The sequence below is a fragment of the Lethenteron reissneri genome, chromosome 29 (assembly GCF_015708825.2).
Source record: "Lethenteron reissneri isolate LAM-NWPU_2019-01 chromosome 29, ASM1570882v1, whole genome shotgun sequence".
Lineage (NCBI taxonomy): Eukaryota > Metazoa > Chordata > Hyperoartia > Petromyzontiformes > Petromyzontidae > Lethenteron > Lethenteron reissneri.
The window spans coordinates 11,022,712-11,047,358 of record NC_083807.1 but is presented as its reverse complement, the minus strand read 5'-3'; the positions used below and the strand labels follow the sequence as shown (position 1 = coordinate 11,047,358).

Below are 24,647 nucleotides of genomic sequence, written 5' to 3'. Positions count from 1 at the left end.
CAGTTGCGTAAACACAATGCACCACAGAAGCCAATGTGTTAAATGTAGTGGTGGTGACCACCCAGCTCACTACACTACACACAGGAGTTACAGCTACGATGGACCAGACCCTCCCTCGGATCCCAGCCACGTGTTGGTGCCTCTTCAGACATAGGACGTGGAGCTTCCAGCTTGTAGAACGTAGCGACCCCAGTCCCTCTCAGGGACCCACCTTATATCCTCCCGGGTCAGGGCCGGCTCCGCCCTGAGCCCCACCCACCTTCGCGAGCGTTCCAGCTCCCTCTCGATCCCTCTCTAGAACTCTCCCCAGACACGTGATCACCCCCTGGCGGCCTCTCTGTGGACACTCCGGTTCACGTGCCTCCGAGGTCAACCAGAGTGCCATGACCCGGGGCAACCCTGTCCCTGGGCTGACACTCTCCCGCTCCCCCCTGTGGGAGCCGCCACTGCACGCCATGCGTGGTGCCTACGCTATCCCAGCGCACACCAAGCCCTGCTAGGGCTGGTATTACACCCATCTACGGGGTGTACGCGATGACGGTGCATCGTACGCCGTGCTCTGCTAGAGCCGGCCTTACTCAGCAACACACACGATGCTGTCCGCGAAGTAAGTACATCGCACGCCACGGCTCTCCCGAGCCGGCACCCCACAGTGACATCCCCAATGTCAATACAGTTACATTGTGCATATAGACGGAATAGCTGGTCTTGTGATAGTCCTGGGCCATAGTGCTGGCTGCTCTAGTGATAGTATGTGCTCATCCATTGGTAAATGCTCCGGTCTTCTTCACCATATTTAGTAGGAATCAAATCCATCTACTTTAGAACAGAAGTCCAATGTGCCTACCCCGAGCACCACAAGAGCCACAGCACCGGAACATTTCACTAATTAATTCACGTGGAGTGCCATGGCGCAGTGGTCTACTTATGCGAGCAGTGACACAGGATCGGCGATGTCTTAATCTGGAGGAGTGAACAGCGGGCATTGTGTCCAATGTGTGTAACATGGCTAGGACTAGGCTGGCTTGCCACATCTCGTGCCACACTGCCAATTATGAATTAATGAGCTTTATTCGGAGTGACACTATCGCCCGTTGGGGAAATTAAAAAAAATCTTCACAAGAGATCTCACTTAATTAGCTTCTTCAAGTAATTGTTGGGATGGAGCGACAATGAAAACATTTGAGTGCTGTGCCTTTCTAAGTCGATTGGTCACTGTCTCGATTGCAAGAAGCCGCGCATACCGTGCCAGGGTTCCGCTCGATTGCGTTTGTGTCATTGAAACGTTACTTGTGATGTCTAATATTGCCGTGCGATACACTGTGCACAGTTCCGGATATCCAGACCTGCAGTGCGTTCATCATAAGTGACCGTCTTGTAGTTGGTGACACCTTTGTGATGTCGTTTAAATATAAAATGATGCAATTTTTCTCAGAGTAACAACATTAATCATAGGATGTTTTTAAATGCGTTAACGCTTTAAATATATAATAGCGCCTTTCAGTGTAAGTAGTCTTAAAATACGTTTTTAATGCTTACTAACTGAGGTTAAAAGTGTTTATACATGAACCCTGTATCTCCGTCCATCCCTCCATCTGTCCGTCGACAGCAGGGGATGGTGTGGGGTAGTGGGGAGGGAGGCACAATATCTCTCGTAAACATTAGATATCCTGTATGGTAAAGTTGTGTTGCTATGCCTGACGTACCCAGCTGAAAACTAGTCGTATATTTACTCGTATGGAAAATCACTTTGCCCAAAAAGCAACCTGCAAGTCTAAATTAACAACTTCCGAAGACAACACACACGGTAGAAAGCATCATATAATCCAGCGGTCGGGAACCTATGGCTCGCGAGCCATATATGGCTCTTCCGGTGACGGCATATGGCTCCCAGACAATTTTGAGTTGAAAAAAATAAAAATTAAAAAATTAAAATAAAATCAGTTTGGAACTGATTTTAAAATACTTGTGATATTGCTTAATAATACTGTGTCATTTTAAAGTAAACAAAAATTAGTTTTGAAGATAAATTTCACGGGTCACGGGTCCCGTGACCTGAAGTCGCATTAAAAGTAAGACGTATTTAGTTTATTATACGTTAAAAATACTATATGGCTCTCAATGAAAGATATTTAGAAATATTTGGCTTTTATGGCTCTCCCAGTCAAAAAGGTTCCCGACCCCTGATATAATCGATGCATACCAAAAACATTTTTACCTCACTTTTTATTTACTTCGGGTCTTTCGGTAAAGTCACGGAGATAGGTTCAAAGAAAAATAATCGATCGCAACACAAGCGGTCGTCATCAAGAATAGGGGCAATAGCGTCACTCCGAATAAAACTCATCTACATATATAAAAGGGAAATTTGTGATTATGTGTGTCTGTTCTAAATGTTTAGCAGACTTCCCGACATGCAACAAACTTGAAATTTGGCATGTGGGTACTTTCCAGACTGTACACCATGCAAACATTATAAAAAATAGACTTTTATATTTGGGGGGGGGGGCGCAATAATGCATTTATTTTTCACGAAAAGTGAGCTGTGACGTCACCCGCATGCGGAAGCATAACGCAGTATTGCCTGCTGATGTCACGCATCCCCCCCCAACTCTCCGCGAGTAAAGTGCCATACAAATGTGTTGCAGGTCTAAGGTGTTCTTCGCGCAGCATTGCTTTATTATTTGAGTCGTTTACTGCCGTACGCACACTGAAAGTTGTTTGTCTGCTGCAAGCGCGTGTATGTGTACCTATGGACGCACGTGCGTGTGGGGGGAGCGGTAAGTGTAGTGGTTAGCGTGCTGCACTACGAACCCGGCGACCCGAGTTCGATTCCCGCTCACGGCCACCACAAGTGACAGATTATTTGAACCGGTCCTGGGCCTCCCCTAGGTCGACTCAGCTTCAAACGAGTAACTCGTGTGGTGTGTGAACATCGCCACTGGGGGGACAAAGGCGGCCGGGCGTGGTGAATCCAAGTCCCGGGCGAAGCCGGGTAGTAAAGCTCGATAATTCATAATTGGCAGTGTGGCACGAGATGTGGCAAGCCAGCCTAGTCCTAGCCATGTTACACGCATTGGACACAATGCCCGCTGTTCACTCCTCCAGATTAAGACATCGCCGATCCTGCGGCACTGCTCGCATAAGTAGACCACTGCGCGCCATGGCACTCCACGTGAATTAATTAGTGAAATGTTCCGGTGCTGTGGCTCTTGTGGTGCTCGGGGTAGGCACATTGGACTTCTTTTCTAAAGTAGATGGATTTGATTCCTACTAAATATGGATGAGCTCATACTATCACTAGAGCAGCCAGCACTATGGCCCAGGACTATCACAAGACCAGCTATTCCGTCTATATGCCCAATGTAACAATTAAACAATTACAGTAAAAAACTTGATTTGAAGCTTTCGTGACTGCAGGAATCACTCTTTGGTTCTTTCGGTAAAGTCACGTAGAAAATAAATAAATTAAATAATAGTGTATGACGTTTCGATTAAAACACAAGCAACCGTCATCAGTTAGAACTAAATTTGAGAGAGAGACAAAACACAGACACGTGTTGTGTGCCTGTCTGTGTTGTCTCTCTCTGCTTGTGTGTCTGTCTGTGTGTCTCCGTGTCTGTGTTTTGTCTCTCTCTCAATTTTAGTTCTACCCTGATGATGACTGCTTGTGTTGCAATTCTATTATTTAATTGATTTTCTTTCTACGCGACTTTACCGAAAGAACAAAGAGTAATTACAGTAAAACCAATACATAAGGCAGCAGTTACACTAGAACCACCCAGCCACCCCATCTAGGTGTGACGATAATCCTGACCACTTAGACTAACACTGGTGCTTCATACAGAGCATCACAACACAATATACTGCCGCCTTCTTCAGAAAATAATAAATATACACTCATGCCCGTTATTCACCCAAGACTGATTTTCAGGAGCGGTCCTGCAATTGGGATGTCCGGCTAATTCTATTAATTAATTCTATGGTCCAGAGTAAGAGAGTAAAGTATTAAGCCAGTTTTAACACCTAAAGAACAGCAAAGATGAATTTAGCATGCATTGCTAGCACGGAAACCAAAAACAACACAAAGCCACCGCTTTGAAGCTGGCGCTGTGAGGAGATGGAAGGGTTTCAACGTTACGTCATGTGGCTGCAGGGGTGGCAAACGGCTGCATGCTTCTGTGCAGTCTGCTCCTTGAGGACACGGGGTATATTTTTAGCCACACGAAATACGTCTTTGCATTCATTACTGCCAGAACGTTGAAGTGTTGTATTTTTTTCTGTTAAGTATTGCTTTGGAGATTTTATATAATCCGCATTTAATTCACATGAAAGTCTCTTGTCTTTTGAATCCCACGTGATTTGTTTTACATTCCTCATCCAATTTTGAAAGATGTATTATCATTATATATTTCTTGTTTCGCTTGGAGCCAGCTGTGCCGAGACCCTATATTGACATCCCATGTTGGCAGAAACAAAAATAAAATTGTCATCACCCTCTCAAGTGACTGCAAGCCTTGGGACAGGAGGCTGGGAGAGCCTGGAGGTCATTGTGCTCACTCCTGAGCCAGTTTTACATGGAGTTGACAGTTTGATTGCTGATGCTACCCAATAATTTGAGTAGCAGGACATTTATCAAAATGTGCTGTCTGTCATGAAGTGGATAACACAGACTCTGGGATGGCATCCTTGACATGTGTAGGCTATTGTCTTCTTGGTTTCTAATTTCACATCTTAAATCACACATTAATAAAACCTCCACAAAACCCAGGTCACAATTAAATAGTGGCGAGATGTTAATGACCTTGCTTGATAGACAGGAGGTCGTTGGTCCGATTACGACCCTGATGCACATATGTGGAGTTTGCATGTTTGCATGTTCTACTCGTGGATCTATAGATGTTTCTCTGGGTCTTCTAGTTTTACCCTCCACATGTAGAAACACGCGTGTTAGAGTATTTGGCTGCTATACATTTACACATGTCAAGCCACTTCGTTGAGCTATCATTTGTGATAGCCAGGTAGCTTCTCAAAACGAGCTATATAGCTCAGTGGGCCTTGCCTGGTAAAATAAAAAATTGTTTAGTTTAGATACAAATTTCACAAGGTGTGGATGGCTAGGTTCCTAGGATCGCAGACTGCTAGACTAACCAATAAATGACACCCAAATAGACCTTAAACAATGGGGAAATACTCCTACTTTGTAATAAATATTGGGGGCATTTTTTGTAAATAAAGGAAACAGGTCAAAAAGTTTTACATTTTCTGTATGGGGAAAATAATGCACAAGGCATTCAATCTGCAAAGTGGTCCTTTTTACGAGAACGAATGTTCCAAGGAAGTGTGGCTCATCTCTGGGTGACCTTTCTGAGCAGTGTTCTCTTACAGTGACAGGAGGCGTGACTCAATTGTACATGCACCAGCGCTCGCTGCCTGTCCTCCAATTACCATACTGATACCCTTCAAAGAGAGACAAGTACGATGGGAGTGTAATTTATTATTTCTTCATTACGTGCCAATGCATGCAAAAAGGGTATGTTGCTGGGAATAATGCAAGTGCTGGATCTTCAGAACAAATGGGCCAATATGTATGTACGTTTTTTTATTACTACATGCATTCGTGGTGCAAAGTTTAGTGTCATACAATAAATCCCTTGGCTGGAACATTCAAAGTCAAGGTTCTCCCCGTGGTCGCATGAATTTTTCTTCGGGTCCTCCGGTTTTTCCCTCCACATTTAGGATCAACATGCGTTTAGAACAGTGTTCTTCACTCATTTTCAGAGGGGGGTGACTTTCGCTGAAATGACATCATCAGTGTGAGGGCCGCCACACTGCAAGGGGTTGTTTTCACTATTTGTGTCTTGTCGGGGGCCGCACGTCAGAGGCCGCACTAAAAGCCACCAGGGCCGCCAGTGGCCCGCGGGCCTTACAATGAAGAACACTGGTTTAGAGTATTTGGCTGCTATACATTTTCACGTGACAATCTACTTCGTTGAGGTGACCAGGCCACTTCTGACAAAGAGCTACATAGCTCAGTGAGCCTTACTCGGTAAAAAAAAAATGCCAAAGCGAAGATGAAGACTGTGGCTGGGCGAGTGGATGTCCGGGGCGCAGTACCTGCGGACGTCTGCTTGAACTTCTCGCTTTTGCGTTTGCGCCACTTCCAGGGCTTGAAGATTCGACCGAGGGTGGCGAACTTGCTGCGTCGGCGGATCGGCGGCGTGTGCGCGCCGGGGACCAGGGACTCGGAGCGCATGGCGGCGAGCCGAGCCACCTCCTCCGCTGCAAAAAGACAAAGAAAAAGATCCCCCGTATAGATTTACAGACTGTTGGGGGCGAGTGCTGTTAGCAAGCGCTTATGAAGGCTGGCACCACACACGAGGGGGTGGTTGGACAACACCACGCCCGACAGCCTTGTCTCCCCAGCGGTGATCTTTACGTACCACACGAGGTACTCATTTGAAGCTGAGTCGACCTAGGGGAGGCCCATGACCGGTTCAGATAATCGTCACTGGTATTGATCGTGAGCGGGAATCGAACTCTGGTCACCGGGTTCGTAGTGCAGCAACACTAACCGCAACTACACTACCGCTCCTCAGCACCTCCGCTGCACAGCACACACAGGCACACAACATCATCAGCTAACAGCCAACCCCAGCAGCTACAAATGATGACCTCATTTCCACTGGCGCTTCCAAGCCAAGCCAGCGTAGGGCCCTCACAGACTAAGCCAAGCCAGAATCAAACCATGACATCCGATTCTGGGCTTGAGGCCAAGCAGGGCCAGGGTTAATGACACCGAGCTCACAGTGCTTGCGACGTCACACAGTACACGCCGCATCATCTGCATGCGTCTCAACTCATCAATTGCATGCGATGGATGTCAGCGAGGCTGCCGACATCACGCGCGAAGTGCGTCACTGCTCTCAAGCTGTGCCTGGCCGACTCGGCACCGCCTCGGCTGTGCAATAGAAAAGAGAAATGTTAAGACGATATCATGACCATATTTTTCTTTAATGGTTAATAAAACCACACGGTGCCTTCGTGGCAGCCTTCCAAATGCACTCATTGTAATAATTATTATAATAACTATAATTGTTATAATAATTGTTATTATTAGAGCCAAATTCTGATGAAAATATCCCTATATAGCTTTCTATAGCAAGCATCTATTAAGCCCAAAATGACTTACATTAAGAGTCGTGGAGCCATGACAACGGCGAGATGTATTTGTCTCCCCAGTAATGATGTTGATCGCACCACAACAGGTACAGATTGAAGACCGAGCTGACACTCTAGGTGAGGAACATGCCAGATTAAAAAAAAAATTCTCAATGGTAATGTACACTGCACTGGGATGCAGGCACAGTGCATGAAAGGCAAGGTCACTGCTATAACACGCACAGGTACGCATACTGCATATTACAAATTACGGTGTGAAAAATGCATCTGAAAGCACCATAGTCGCATAAAATACAATGCTGCTTAGGCTAAAAAATAAGCAAACATGTTCTATAAATGGAGGAGTCTAATGAACACCCACGCCCCCAGAGTAAATGGCACATGCCAACGCACACATTAAGTAAATCTGTTTCCAGGGTTGAAATTCTGGTTGCCGTGGAAACCGTTACTAACCAAAAAACGCGGTCCATGTTGCTCACGTCTGTCTAGCGGGGTGGCGGCGAGGAAACAAAGGAACACGGGCGTTGGTTGGCGCACGCATTGTCTGCTGCAAGACGGCACGGCAGAAGCTTTCAATGTGCCACGTCGTGACGGAGACACGGCAATCAATTCGTCTCCTGTGTTTACCATTGGTTTGAGAATACAGCCGGGATACGAGTCAGTCCCCTTAATTTAACCGGAGGGAGGAACTCACCAAAGCGCAACGTTTCAAACTGCAAGCGAAACAAGAGATTTAAAATTAGCATCAGTTACTTGATGAATGGCCATTGCTTAATCACTTGCTTTGCAAGGGAGAGACCTGGATTCAATCCAGGGTTTTTTTTATTGTTGTTGTATAAATTAATAAAGGCGAGACACCACTGAGATTCATTATTCCATGTTATGTTTTTACAAAAGAAAACTCGTTTCTTTTCTGCATCATTGTGGCCCTCGCCAATAACATTCGATGAATTGAATACAATATGTACAATCCTTCTCAGAGATTCTGGTCTGCCCGGAAAGGGCCCTGATCATCCTCTGATATGTAAGGAACTCCACACGATCATATGGATCGACTCCAGTTGTTACTTGGGGATGTTTGGTACCCAGCCATGGTCCAACAAGAACCTTGGCTGTCCTTGTCGACTGCCCTGCTCAGACCGATTTCTGACCGAGGTCGGATGACAATGTCGTCCACACACCGAAATATAATTCTACACTTTCACCCTGCAATGCCACAAGTCGGACTACAAGCATCTTGGTCATGACCCTCAGTGCCACAGGTCCAAATGGAAGCACTCGGAATTCTGTGAGGAGCCAAACACTTCTTACCCTCAGGAATCTCCATCATGGATAAAATATCGAGATGTAATACGCTAACCGACACATTGTGGCACTGTACGTTGCAGTAGGAGATAGGATCATATCCGTGCCACTGGTGCCCGTGGCTCCCGCACCAGTTCATCGGCCTGAACAGCCCCAAACCTTCCATGATCTCGTCCCATCGAGCCGCTCTCCTCGCTGCCCGTGGAATACAATTGCTGGTTCGGTTGATAAAAACACTATCTCCATTCTTCCTTCTTACCTTTCCTTTCTTTCCCGCCCCCCCCCCCACATTGATCTAACTGAGACTTATTGGACGCCTATGGATTCTCTGTCACAAAGAAATACAAGTGGGACGAGTGTCAACCAGAGATGACACGGAGGACGATGGCAACACACACAGAGGGGTTGGCTGGTTCATCTCCACCTGTCGATGCTGGAGGTCTGCGCAAGTTGGCCCTCAACCAGATAATTTCAAGTCATGGACACACACACGTATTACGCGATGTCGTATTGTACACTTACACGTGTTTTCCGCCTCACACTGTTATTTAGAAAATAATTAAATGTTCAATTGTGCAATCTGGCTGGTGATAAGTCTGCAGAGGCATAAGTGGTGGTGACATAGTGTAATAAAGGACTCTCTCTCAGATGTCGATCTCCGTTGTCCTTTATTGGGTTCGTAGAATCTCGTTACCACGGCGTCCTCGCTCAGGCCCGCGTCCCTCTCGACGATCTCTCCACAGCCGCTCGGCTGCTCCGATAGGCAGTCTCCCTGCTGCTCCGATAGGCAGTCTCCCTGCTGCTCCGATAGGCAGCCTCCCTGCTTCTCCGATATGCAGTCTCCCTGCTGCTCCACCTTGCAGCCACACCGCTGCTCCGCTCCCTAGCTTCACTGCTGCCCTGTACACAGCTAGCCTCCCACAGCCGCTAGCTCTCTGCGTCTGACACCGATGGGTGACGGTGTCGACGTCTCCCTCCGCGTGGCGACCGCGCCACTCTCTCCGTCCTGCCCAGCGTGGCCTCCTCCTGTTTCACTCCGTCTCAACTCCTCTTTCCCCTTCCGGTTCTCCCCCTAAATCCTCTCTCCCACGTGACCCTAACTCCACCCACTCCCCACGTGACCCAGACTCCGCCCCCCCACAATCCTTGCTCACATTACAATAGGAGAAGAAAAGGTGGTTACAGCAACAGGTGCAGATAGTTACAATAAAGCACACGTGACCGGAGGTACCGACTGGGGGGGCCCCCAAAGAGGCGGCTGGGGGACCACAGGTGCACGAGTGCGCCTTTTGTTTGCATTATGACTGAATGTATTGTGGTATATGCAAATATGACTCCGTGTAAAAAAGGTGTCAGTTTTGTTGCCAGATGGAAGGGTAAAAAAACAATTATCATGAACAGAACTACATCGCGTGACTTGTACGGCTGCCTCGGCGTAGCATCACACATGGCGGGATGCTGCTGGATGCTTCTAGATGCTAAACATGTGCCTCAGTCATTGTTCAGCATACACATATCACGTGTTATCGCAGGCTATGCTTTACCCGATATGATATACGAGCTTTACTACCCGGCTTCGCCCGGGACTTGGATTCACCACTGCCCGGCCGCCTTTGTCTCCCTAGTGGCGATGTTCACACACCACACCAATTACTCGTTTGAGGCTGAGTCGACCTAGGGGAGGCCCAGGACCGGTTCAAATAATCGTCACCGGTGGTGGCCGTGAGCGGGAATCGAACTCGGGTCACCGGGTTCGTAGCGCAGCGCGCTAACCACTACACTACAAGGCGTTACGCTTCCACACGCGCGGGTCACGTGACAGATGTGACGTCACAGTTCACTTGCCGTGCAAAAAAATCAATGCATTATTGAGCTCCCCCCCCCCCACCAAAAAAAACTAAAGTGTATTTTAATAATTTTTGCATGGTGTACAGTCTGGAAAGTACCCACATGGCAAATTTCAAGTTTGTTGCATGTCGGGAAGTACGCTAAACATTTTGAACAGACACATAATCACAACTTTGCCTTTTATATATATGGAGATTATTCATTATAAACGCGACTTTTCCATAACGCGGTATTCTTCAGGAAGGTAACAACCGCATTGTAAGGGAACAGACTGTAATTATACACAGGGTGCACAGGGTGCAGCGTGTGTATGTAAGATCCTCAATTACTTGCACTTCGGTGAGTGTGAACTCAAGTGAACCACATATTTGATTTGTTTCTAGCACCCCAGCGAAGACATTTTCATGCCATGCTTTTAAAAATATATTTATTTTGCTTCACTACATAGGCAGGTCTGACTCCTTACTAATGAGCGGTACCATTAATGTTGGCTATCAATGTAAGTGAGGAATTGGAAGTTCATACTTGTTGGAGAACAGCAGAAAGAATTAGCAGTAATGTTTGATGTCCGCGCATCAACGGAACATAACATCTCATACTCATGTTGACATTGTAAGCCTGTCATTGAAGGTTACGCTTCCCCTCCTGAAATGTAGACATCCTGTTATTTTTTTTTTTACAAAACGCTATGTCCTCCATCATATTACCGTGTCTTGGTTTGGCTCTCTGCGCCTTTCGCACAGCCAACGAAATTATAAGAATCGAAAATAATCCAAAATAAGCTCGAATTTCTTTCTTGCATTTGTATTGGTGAGTTTCAATTTTTGTTCACATGCACGCATCACTTTCTCAAAGGATGTGACTTTTTCTCAACAGAAAACGTTACACACCACAGTACACATGTGAGTGCACATAATAGATGCAGGTGAGCAGAGGTGAAGTGCCCGGGCATACCGTGCTATCAACTTAGTGACCACTTACCAACCCACACTAACCATCACAATGAATATAGTCCAACAACCTCTGTGGCCGACGTTGAGTGGCATTCATCCAGCAGTTGATTGGCAAAGGGCTGTTAATAATAGTTATTTATTTGTAATATAATTGACTTGGAAGTCGATCGGTCAGTCAGTAGAGCAGCAGAGTTCTAAGTAAATAGGGTAAATCTAGATTGAAAAGTCATTTCTGTAGAGCTTAATTTTGTGTTTAGTTTGTTGGCCATGCCCCCCCCCCCACACCTCTGATTAGCACGGCTGGCTACATACGGTGCGAAAGAAGTTCAACATATGTATGTATGTATGCGTACATAGCATAGTTAGAGAGTGACTCAACCGATTTTCAAACCAGAGACGGTAAAATGAGCACTACACGACCGAGGCTGCACCACTTGAGTTGGAAGTCAACGGTGGATACGTCGACACACGTGTGATGGGTTAACACAACATCCACCGTTGTGTCTTCACATCCGGGATTCCTTTGGGTGCCAAACCCCGCGGGCCCTGAAACCCAGTCTCCTGAAAGCAAGTCAATCCACGAAGTGACCCCCAGTGTTCCCATAGTTGATGTTTGGTGGAAGGCTGCGTGTGAGCATTGCAAGTTTAACATGAACTGGGCTGTGCAAATTCAGGTAGGATAGGAAAACTGGCGGCCTCCTGCCGTGTGACAGATTTGGCTTGTGTGAGGATGTGTAATTGGAAAAAATGTGCTTCACAGCTGCCCACCCACTGCCTCAACCTTTTCCTACAATATTAGTTTTCCCCTGCAGAGACATACCAACTAAACAAATGTACAGGACACGCATGCATCACGCACACTGTGGGCCCAAAATCATGTAGATATTTTGGCTATCATTCCATAACATTCTGGCACAATGGCAGCCGTTTTCTCATAAAATTGGCCCAATTCAGATTTTTGCAATTCACGCGGGGCCGATTCAGGACAAAAATGCACTCGTTCTGCCGCTACTCGTTGTGCAGAGCCAGAATGGGCCCCAAGTGGGCGGGTTTGGAGAGGAGCTAACGATGGTGAAAAGTTCGTACAAATATGCAAACAACTTTCCGTCATTGTGCGAAATCAAACTATTTATCCATTCCCGTGAAAATTTTGCGGAATGTCTGTGCCAAATTTCGAGTCTGTTTTTGCTGCGATAATCTGTGCTATGTATGAAGCTGGCATCGGAGGGAATGGGGGCAGTGAGGGGGCAGCACTTCACTACAAACATGGCGACCCGAGTTCTACCAAAGTTTCTACTGTATAATTGTATCAATTTGGAAATTAGAGGAAATCGCAATCACTCCAGCAAAACTGGAGGGCGGAGGAGTGATGCTCACAACAACGAGCAGAACGCCAGGCAGCTAAAACACAATAAGTTGGCACAGTTGGGAGCACACGTAGTGCATCCGCTATGTCATCTCACACAGTTAGCTCATAACATCTGGGTGTGTTCCTTGACCATCCTGCTAGCGCACCTTTGACATTTCATGTGGCCTCAATGTGCACCTAGCCTGGCACAAGTACTGTGGTGAAGTCACTGTCCCTACCTGGCAAATGGCAGCTGGTGTGGTTTTATCAACCGAACTCCAGTAATTATAACTCTTTAATAATATATGACAGACACCCTCATGGACACCCTGTACAATCACCATCATCTGTGAATCAAATAGTGCGTCACAGAAGCCAATAGAAAGGTTGGTGTAGCCAGTCAACGGTTACTCGTAAAATATATAACTACAAATGACATGCTACGAAAAGTACCAGTGTCATTTATAACTTCAAAAAAATGGGAAGGTGAAAAGCCGATTTTAATCTCGAAGACTGGCCCCAAGGATTGACTCGGTGTCGTTCTCATCCATTATTAACGCTGCAACATTAAGAAAGAGAATGCACCTGTTCAGTGCACCTGCCTGCAGGTTGAGTCCCTGCATTTTTAAACAAACTATAGATCATTTGTTTAAACTCTGTGCAATAAAGTACTGGCAGCTCCGAACAACTTTAGTAATGTTGCCGTATTTAAATGAAGTTTTTTCCTTCACATCACTGCTGGACGAAGGCCTGGCTTACACCATGTCAGTCATGGGGCGGGGGGGGGCTGTGGCAGGGAGTCATACTTAACAGTGATCAGCGTAGGCTGGTAATAGAAGGGGACCAGTACCTGTTCAGATATTTAGTCGTTGCTGACATTTACCGTGGCTTGGAATTAAACTCGGGTCACTGGGTTAATTGCGATGTGCTCGCCACGAATAACAAGATCCCGCACCTCCGATTAGCACAGTTGGCTACGTACGGTGCGAGAGAAGTTCAACATACGCACGTACAAGTCACCAGGAAGGTGTGCTATCCCATCAAACTCAGAAGCCAAGCAGGTTGTAGCCTGGACAGTACTTGGATGTTGTGACCAGAATGCATACAAAACAGGTGTAGTCAGAGCTGTGGGCAGGAGAGGGCAGTACAGTCAAATCCATTGTTGTGTTGTAGTCACCCCATCTTCACCAACCAGCGCGGTGAAGTATAGTCAAATGACCCTGACAATCTTCACACCCAGCAGTCAATTGATGAATGAAATTATCGTATAATTATACGACAATTGTACTATTGGGAGTCGTGGCAACAAGGTGTCCTTTTTTTTCAATTCACGCCACAGTGGGAAAAGACCTCGACAGAGATTGTCATTGAATTGCTCCCAAAGGCTTCAAAAAACAGGTTGAAGATTCAAGTGAGCGTGTGTGTGTGCTATTCATCAGCGGTGGCTGGTGGCACGAGTAACGCCTCTGTGTGTGCGTATGTTTGACTTCTTTCACGCTGTACGTAGACAACCATGCTGATCGGAGGTGCACGGTAACTCTGTGTGCTTTGCAAAGCACCTGGATTGTCTACGACTGAAAACACAAGGGCGTTGTTGCATATAGCAGTTGTTTTGTCGGTGATTTATGGAACAGATAAATATACACACGTGACATAGCCAGCAGAAGTCACGGCACACGGCCAGCTATATAGCTCATGTATGTTACGTTGAATTTCTTTCGCACCATACATAGCCAAAGGGATCATGGAAGTAGTTCTGTGACATCCGCTTCCATGGCTAACAGGATTGCGCTGCTCTGCGACAGATCCGAATGACTACATGGTCTCATGATATTAAGCCCATAGCATAATGGGGGGAAAAACTACTAACGATAAATAACACGAACATTTGAGACTATATGTTACGTAAAATAATACAATAATAATAAATTAAAATAAATTAAGCACCAACTTTTGTCTGCGACTGAAAACACAGCGGCGTTGCAGCATGTGGCGGAGATGGTAGTGAGTTGTAGGCTTGGTGATTTATTGCACAGAACACTCTACACAGCCAGAAACAGTAACTGCACGCACCCCCAGTTATTTTGCTCATATCTCACCGTGACGGTGCTGCAATAAAACGCGCCTCTAGGGGTAGTTCAGTAAGTAGGTTAGAGACTATCTCCGCAGAGTTCCAATGGAATACCCGACATATATTCCAGTTGCTCGGCTAGCTCTCAACAATCAACAACAGTTAAGGGGAAACATTTTTTTGTGTAGATGCCAAAAGCTAGACCTTCTTTGATACTCGGCGAACCAACGATATTCCTGGGGCAAGATTTCACGTTACAAACAATAGGTCGCATGCCCGACCGTCACAGATCTGGCCCGAACAATTAAAACGCCCACAATCCAATGCAGTGTGCGCACGGTGTAACTGTCGCTGTTTATAGAAGCTCACGAATTTGACACTTTTCACACCCAGTCATGCAATCTCGCATAAATTAGTTTCCTCCTAAAGTAGCGTGAAGCACGCTTAAGGCAGCTCGCGCTTTACGTTTGTAAAAATAACTTATTTGCGCAAAGTGAAACTGTTATTCTCTACGGCTGTTTGTATATCTAACCTCTTCATGTATTTGACAAGACCTCGGGGTCCCCCCCCCCCCCAGTGAGTGAGATACGCGACATTGTACTTGGTCGTCACAAGTATCTCTGTTGCTCCATCTCTCTGTGGTCCCCAGCCATGGCCGATCACGCGATGCCACTTTAGTTCGCCAGGATGGAAGTCTGTGCATTCACGGTACATCATGTCATGTCTGCACACACGTTTACTGTGGGAGTTGGAGATGCAGACTTGCTGAGGGCCTAGGGGAGAAGGCTGATTGAGCGTGCCTGCGATTATTACGTATATTTGTGAGAATCTCAAACACACAATTGTCAAGAGACATTTGGCAGCACAAATGCCTGTGTGAAAGGCAGCAACGCTATCACAGCAGGGTATGCATGGCACGTGTATGTTTGTGCAGACAGTAATTTATTTAGTCATTTATTTGTATCTCTGTGCCTATGTGGACTTGCTATGGTGAGCAGCGGCTTGCGAAATGTTTGATCATGTCAATAACTATTTTTGTTCACTAAATAATTAAAAGCAATATATTCAACATAATAACAGAGAAAAATAGGTTATTATATTGACATATGACATGACTTCTTTAATGGAGGGAGCTGTGGTACAGCAGTTGGCACACTGCGTAATGAAAATGGCGACCTGGCATTTAATCCCAGTGATGGCTAACGTAAGTGGCAGGTGGCATTTAAACTGGTCCAGCACCGTCTCTTTACTCACCTGCCCCGACTACTGTGGTGAAGTGTCGTAAAAAAAAGGCCAATAGCCAACATTGCATGAGAAGACCTTCCTGTAGCAGTGGTTGGACAAAGGGCTGAAAAATAACCATTTATTACCTTGGCTATCTGTCACATACTGCAAATAATAGACGTGTTACTTAATTACTGACAACATATTATTTGAAAAACTACAAATTAACAATACTGGCCATATGCTCACCCCCCCCCCCCCCCCCCGTGGTTGGATAATTAAAAATAATTTACAAAAAAACAATACTGGTCATAATATGAGCACATGGGTTTGGTCATTCGAAACCAATGCCAGTGTGTGTGCTATGGCATTACGTACTGCAGCCATTACCATGAGGCTAGCTAAAAAAGACAATTTTACAGTTGTTTAATTCCAATTTAGCTTTTCATTCAAAACAATAATTACCACATAATAACCGTTGCAACAAAAATCTATCCCAAAATTGGTCCATTGTGGCTGCAGTTATCATCTTACTGAAAATGAATGCATCGTCTTCCCATCGTCTTCCCATTTCACTCAGGGTTCATTGTTGGCCAAACAAATACAATAAATGCAAAGAGCCCAAAACACAATGCTGATTAAATGACTTCAGTAATGTACTGGAATACATTTAAACAACACGCAATGATCCATGTCACTCGCATAATAAAACACAGCAATACATTCACGGAAGTTGTACATTGATTGAGTAGTGGAGACTGCTTTAATCACAGGCCGGGGTTCAAAGGTGGCCTCTAACGGGGCAGAGATGGGCCTTACTGCTTGTCCTCGAGCGGTCCTGTGTGTCAACGCGGGACATAAATCTGCGTCGCCCATGGCCAATTAGTGGTACCTCAAGGGACATGGCAGTGTGACTGGAAAGCTCATGGCCTTGTATTGTCAGTACTTCCATGCACTGGCAATTGAGACAAGCAATTGCATGGCCTTGCAAGTGGCCGACTTAAGCTCACAACACCAGAGAGTGAGTTCGAGCACTGGCTATAATGACTCTGTGACTTTAACTGATATTTGTACAGGCATATACGATGCTGGGGTGAGTTATGTTAGCGAGCACCTATTAAGATGTGCACCACACTTAAAAAGGAGGTGGAGTTAACAATACGCCCGACTACCTTTAATCTCCCTGGTCCGTAATGATGTTGACTACACCACCTCTCCATGCCGAGTCAACCTAGGGGAAGCCCAGGGCAGGCTTATGCGATCCCTCACCTGGTTATAAAGGACATGGTGATGATGAAATACCAAATTGCACAAGTGCGCATCATCGTGAGCAATCGAACGTACATCGGTAGTATCATAGTGTAGCTCTTAAACATGTACATATTCATTCAAACTCTTGGGGTCTTTCGGTAAAGTCACGTGGATAGAAAAATAATAGAATAATGCAAAATCACGACGTTTCTATCGCAACACAAGCAATTGTCTTCAGGTGAAAAAATATAGCAGGCGGACTGCTGAGGCAGGAAGAAATATTTATTTCTGCTGTATTTTTTCTTGCCTCAGCAGTCCAACTGCTGTATTATTTCACCTGAAGACGATTGCTTGTGTTGCGATTGAAACGTCGTGATTTTTATTTTTTTTATTTTTCTACCTACGCGACTTTACCGAAAGACCCAAAGAGTATGAATTCCTGCAATCACGAAAGCTTTAAGTCAAGATATTCATTCAAATATAGTTACGTAGATATGAAGCTACATTATGTCTTCCAGCTTTTGTCTAGTCACTGATATGTGGTTAATTCCTACTCGCCTGCCATTCAAGACCTCAACAGGAGAGACACTGCCTAGAGTCGAAGCTTCAACTGGTCTGTTCTCCATTACAAATACACGTCCCGATCGCAGTCGTTCCGCCTATTTGCCATCCGTTTCCACAATTAATGCAGCTGTATGTATGTTGAACTACTATCGCACCCGACGTCATACCCGTCAACCCATACGGTTTAGCCCATATTCCTGTACAGGTACATTGAGTTTTCTGGGCGATACGGCATATAGCCGTTTCAATACGGGCAACATTTTTTTTGTCTATTTGTTTTTGTTTCTCAATTGTGATGGGGCTTTGTAGGATGAAGGTTGAGATGTATAAGGGGCACCAGGTGACCAATAAGGTCTGAATTGGTCTGAAATAAGGTAGGGCACTGATAATGGTGATTCCAAAAGTTTTTTGGTTTGGCCATATTTGTTATTGTATGGAGTTAGAATGATGGCTTTAATATAAGTTGTCTTGTGGTTGTTGTTGTTGTTTGACTTGCATCCCACTGGGATGTTTGCACAGCGTTGGTGTACGGTGCTTTTATTTTCTGGAAGACTTGGCAGTTTTTTACAGGATTTTTCTGTTTGCGCATAGTCACTTCAAGATGTTTTCTTGTTCATGTTTTTGTTTTGTATTTGTTGCGGTTGCATCCAATTCAAGAACCAAATGGCTCACAGGGCTATACCAAATAAATGAAACTGAAACTCAAAACTGATAAGGGGTTGACAGGTACGCTACATAGCCAACCGTGCTAATCGGAGGTGCGCGAGAAGGACAACAAAACAACAGCCGTGACCACATTGCAGCCGTACACCTAAAACATGTTTTTACACTTGTCTCTCTGAAGAGAGCAAACAATGAAAGCTTGCCGCTCTTCTAATGTGCATTTGTGCAAGGGGTCCATCATGGAAAAAGAAAAAAAACACTGCACCTGAGCACAGTGAGTGTGCCTCGGTCGTTACGCGATATATTTTCGACTGACGTTCCACTGGCCAAAGTTACACACGCTTTTAAAAGTCTCTTTGCGTACGGATACACCCTCTCATACTTGTATACACTCACACACCACATCCTCCCTTTCCTTTATGTTACAGAACAGGGCTTGGCAGGCACGCAGGCACGCAGGCACATATGAAAACAATTAAATGGCCAGCAACGGGCTCTCGCCTGCACAACGTTACAAGCAAGCAACGCAAGGCGGCCCGTGGGTCGCGGGGGGAGCGCTCACCTCGCCCTGTTCCACTCCGGGGACCCTTGGGCATGCGAGGAGGGCCCCCCCCCCCCCCCCCCCCAAGCTAAACTCATAACCCCCCCGCCGCCACCATCCTCCTCCACGCTATCCCCCTGCTACCAGCAGCACCGCGGTGATTGATTACACGTCACATCGCACCTGTTTCCCCGATAAAGCGCGAGGAGAGTGGAGCGCACGAATAGCAAAGTGCAGAGGAGCGACTGAAGATCGTGCGCTCTCACACTCGCACCCAAATCATGAACCACCAAAATGAAAAACCATTGCCTAACAACGTGCATGAACCATAACTTCCTGACCAAGTCTCTGACCCAAACCTCTCACATGAAACTGAATTCTGAATCATAACCACTACCTCAACCATAGCTCATATCCACGACTGACCATAACTTAACCCAATATCCTAAAATCCCCAACCTAAATCCTAATTATAGCAAACAACTTCTTGGTTCTTTCGGTAAAGTCACGTAGAAGGAAAATAATAAAATAATAAAAATAAAACATTATAAAATAATTCTCACGACGTTTCGGCCACAACGCAAGCAGCCGTCTTCAGGTGGAGAACAGGTCTGTCGAGAAGAACCAAGAAGATGAATCCCTGCAGTCACGAAATATAGCAAACAAGGCAACGCGTCTCCTTGCTCAATAGGCGAGGAGGCACGGCTCAGCTTCATTGGTGGCACTGAGCCTATGCTGGAAATTCCATATTCCTTTGGCCGAGACCAATCTCTCCGTAGGATGAACCTTAAGGTTAAGACCACAACCAGAAACGAATCTGGAATGTTTTCACGAAAAAGCGTGCAATTAAAAACATAACCTACGGAGAAATAAACCCAAAACAAACATAAAAGTTAATAAATGTATTACGCGATGTAACACGATTTTTGTTCACTGGGTAGTAAGTGTTATTTTCTAATTGCTTATGCCTCAAAATTATAGAAAATGGCTATTATTCCACAGAAACTTAGCTTTTTTTGTTACACAGTGTTAACAGACATATACAAAAGGGAAGAATTACAAAGTAGGATACGAATGAAATCCAACCCGTGTCAACTGCTAGTAACAGCATAATCAGTTGTAAAACGTGCTGACAGAATATGAGATTAGCATATAAGCACCCGCACACACACACAGCCACATTTACATACAAGGCTCTTACAGTCCTATATATTTAGCACCGTCGCCTGAAAAACCCACAAAAACATCATGTACTCCGTTCACAAATATCATAATATTTTTTTCCCCAGCTGTCCTCTGGAATGTTGTTCAAGGAAGAGAAAAAAACGTTTAAGAAACAAGTTCGAGCTATTATTTATAAACTACACGACCACATCACAAAGTGCTTCTCGCTGTGAAATCTACATCAAGGCATAAGCAATATCCTTTAGAGATTCCTCTGATGTCGTTAGACCAGGTTTGAGACCATGCAATCCACTCCAGTTGATAACCTCGATTAGCTGCTGTTGCAAGCCGGTGGTAAACTTGGAATCAAACATGGAAATAGTCTGAACGGTTAAAGTAAGTGTCGTGCAATTGCACGCGGGCACAAAATTACACAAAACGCAATGTGGAGTCGAACCCTGGATCTCAACGGTGCTGGGTTCATTGCGCTGACATGGGCTCAGTATTATTTCCCTTGAGCCACCAAGCAGGCTCAACACACATTTGATTTTATCTACTCAGTTGAAATAATCTGAATGGTTGAAATACCACCATTCTATTGCAGCATCTAAAAAAAACTAAACCAAACTATTTTCAGTTTACCAGGTAAGGCCCACTGAGCTAAATCTCTTTTTCAGAAGCAACCTGCCCACAAATGATTGCTCAACAAAATGGCTCATCATGTGCAAATGTATAGCAGCCAAATACTCTAAACACGTTTCTAAATATGAAGGGAAATACCGGAGGACCCAGAGAAAAATCCGCACGACCACCGGGAGAACATGCAAACTTCAAATATGCAGGCGTCAGGGTCGGGATCGAACCCATGACCTCCTGCGTACCAGGCGAGGGAGTTAACATCTCGCCACCGCGGCGAGTATGTGGGTACAAAATAATGCGACTGTAACCACATACTTAAAGGGCGCAGAATAATAGGCAGCCGTTGAGACTTATTCTCTTGCTGCACTCTGTCTAAGACAGGGGTCGGCAACCAAAATAACAAGAAGAGCCATTTCTTTCCAATTCGGTACAAAATTCAGTATTTCAAGAGCCGCAATGCATCTGAGTACATACGTACATATCGTCAAGAAGCAGCCCGTAAAGAGCCGCATGCGGCTCCGGAGCCGTAGGTTGCCGACCCCTGGTCTAAGACAACACCAAGGTGAGGAACACCCGATGACAAACAGACTACAACACAAGGTGGGATTCAAACACGGTAAATAGCATTTCAGTAAGCCCATTCAACATGGTCCGTATACCACGTAAAAAAAGTTGTGGAACATGGCCAAGCGACCGCGATCAGTCAATTGTGATCATGCACATTTGCTGAAAGTGAAACCGAGAGTTAAAACTTCCAAGTTTGTTTCATTCGGAATAACAAAAAAAAACTCAAGTTCCGTACGAAACAAAACATGGCAGCAAGTCGGAGACACAAAAACACAGCGACGTAAAAATGCAGTCCAACGTGTTGCGGTATTAAAACTTGCTACGCTCTCTAATGTGGATGGAAGAAAAGTTTGCCGGTAAAATGTGCAGCCCGGCAACTGCTTGTTCAATGCCACTGCTGGTGGAAGGGGCCTCCATGGGAGGGAGCTATAAGAAGAGCCCCCTGGAGGGTATTTTATCCTCTTGCACACTGGCCAGATGTGTTGGACCACACTTTACACCAGCACGCACGACCTGCAGATTGACTACTGTGGTGCAGCTAAGTATATATATACTGCTGGGTGGATAGAGGAGGGTGGTGGTGGGTGGGCTATGATGAACTTGCTCGTTGTTTTAACTGCCGTGCCTAGAGATCGAATCGAACTGGCGACCTCTGGACTGTAAATCCTGTGTTACCCCATCCCACCACGGTGGCATTCCTGGAAAAATGGTACAGTAAGAAAACAATTCCACCATTTCACGAGCAGCACAGTGTGGTACTTTTTCATGGAATTTAAACATTGATGACTCACGTCCCAAAAATGTCAGTTTTTGGGCTTATGTTTGGGCTTTCATTCCTCGCTCCCCGTGAAGTGGGTTTCATTTGCTGGCATAAACAAGCGAAACGAATATAAATACTCCCAGGAAAGAGAAACCTGAGACGAAATTAGTTGTTTTTTAGTGCACCTAGTGCACGTTGTTGCTTTTCTAAAACAGAACTATTTAAAAAAAGAAAGCATTAAACCATTAAAAATTTAAACATGTCCACATGGCGTGCAGAACATTCACTTGCAAGGGCGAAGCATAATAACCGCAGCCTCTCTTCAACTATCAAGTCAATGTGCATTATTTTAGGTGGCGAGACCCCAAGCTATTGGACATTGTAATTAAATAACTGTAATGGCAGATCTGGTAAACATTTTACGGCAGCTATTTGTCATTACAAGTTTACGCCACACCAGCCTCCTATTTAACAAGTCCAAGTTATGTAAGGTATAGCAAGGTACAGTGCTCTGCAATTGCTCGCTCACATCGCTGCTGGCAACAGGGCCTCCACCAGAGGCAGCTCTAGACAGCCCCTATAGAGGGTTGCTTTGGCCTACTCTTTCATGCTGGCCAGATGTGTTGGAAGAGGTAGGGGGTTTACTTTACACTTTAACCCACCACACTCGTTCTGCGGTGGAAAACCCATTTGTACTGCTGGGTGGACAGAGGTTGGAGGCTGACCAAAACTTGCCCCATTGTTTCATCCGGCCGGCCCAGGAGATCAAACTGGTGACCTCTGGATTGCGAGTCTACGGTGATACCCATTTACACCATGGCAGCATCCGCATTAAGTTATTTATTGACTGCAGTTGTATATATATATTCATATGTAGCTGCAAAGCGTTACGTACAAAAAAACACAAACATAATTTTCAGCCCTTCATCAATCCATTGCTGGATGACAGCCCTTCCCCATTCCGTGTCAATCACAGGGTGTTGTTTAACCATACTTCACCATTCTGGTCAGTCGGAGTTAGTAAAAGGGGTTGGGGGAGAGACTGGTTGAAAATATCACTCGCCACTAACGTTAGCCATGGCTGGGAATCTAACTCAGGTCACCGGCTTGGTAGCGCAATGTGCTCTAACCACTGTGCCACCGCGAAATGTGTATACAACATGCGCATACAACAACTGCTCAGTTCCCCTCGTTCACAAGATCTGTGGCTACACGAGCCTATTGCACCAGTGGGAAATTGCAATACCAACGACGGTGCTTATGATCTATCTCCTTGCCGTAGCTGAAATGTCTCCCCAACTTGTAATTCAGTACTTATATTGTGTTCCCATACGCTGACACGTACATTCAATCAATTGAGATATTTGCAAAAGGAATGAGTTTTTTTAGCATCGTGTTGATGATAGATTGCACACATTGATAATCCCCAAACCTCATTAGCAGGCTGCAATTACAGGACTCCAACCATCATCTGTGCTCTGTGGCAAACATACATATTGCCAGGCTACCCAGCCTCCTGCCTCCAAGTCCGCTCCTTGGTTTATAGAGTCCAGTGCTTTAGATGATTGAGGAGTTTGGTACAGACAGAACTGCAGCAGATGTGTAATAAAAAGCCAAGAAATAAACTTACCATTTCCCGGCTGGAACGGCCTCCCTGGAACTATGGCTTGACCCATCTTTCAGCAGGCGAAGCTGCACAAAAAACTCTTGACTATCGCTCACTTGTGAAAGGATTAAATAAAACAAAAACCTACTCCACCCCTCCCCTCGCCATACACAGTTGGCTCTCGGCGCAGGTCTGGGGGCTGGAAAAAGGGGCGTCTAAAATGCACTCCTTCCCCGGAGTCTTCACGGAACAATTGTCTGTCCACCTAACAAAAAGTAATTTGCTGTTATATTTGCGTTGCTTAAACAAAACAACTCGTGCAGAAAACGCTTCCCTTTTCTTGCGGTCAGCAGCCGAGTCTGCAAGGCAGAAGAGACTTTGCTCGTAAACGACGTCGCTTTCCAGCTTGTCTGGCTTCACTTTCCGACCAGCCTGGCCCAGCTGACTGGCTGGGGCTTTACGCGCACTGCGAGAGAGAAGGCAAAAGCCAAGCCCACTTGCATGGCACTCTCCCACACGCAAAGCACGCTACCCGACGCCGAGCTTCCGACGAGACGTACGAGGCTACATGCCGAACATGCCTGGATGTCAGGCACGCGTGCACATTCACACGCGCGCGCGCGCACACCCCCGGTGCGTCCGAGTGCGCTCGAGTGCGCTTGCGCCGTCACCGAGTTGCACGTCCGTGCAAATGTGCACATGGAAGTTGTAAAGGGACACAAGCGCGCACCCCGTGTACGTACGCACGCACGCGCGTGCTGTTCGTACGGGTAAATAACCAGTGGGGAATGTTTAAAAAGCCACGTGGCACGCTCTGCGAAAGAGACGGAGATTCCCAATTTAGCATAGCGGGCTGCCAAAAAAAAGCAAGGTTCGATCTGCGAGCATCTATTAAAACTGGTATGGCGGACACGTGTTTGGTGTGGGGCCAAACTCAAGCACACCCAGATGACTTCATATG

At 45.8% G+C, this 24,647-nt stretch overlaps 1 protein-coding gene across 1 annotated transcript in view; it reads right to left on the bottom strand.

Moving 5' to 3' along the window:
• Positions 1–24,647, bottom strand: part of LOC133349238 (phosphatase and actin regulator 1-like) — a 96,138-nt gene that overhangs the window by 32,183 nt on the left and 39,308 nt on the right. The window contains 1 exon segment of the mRNA XM_061562563.1: positions 6,118–6,282. Within this exon segment, the coding sequence (XP_061418547.1) occupies positions 6,118–6,282 (165 nt within the window).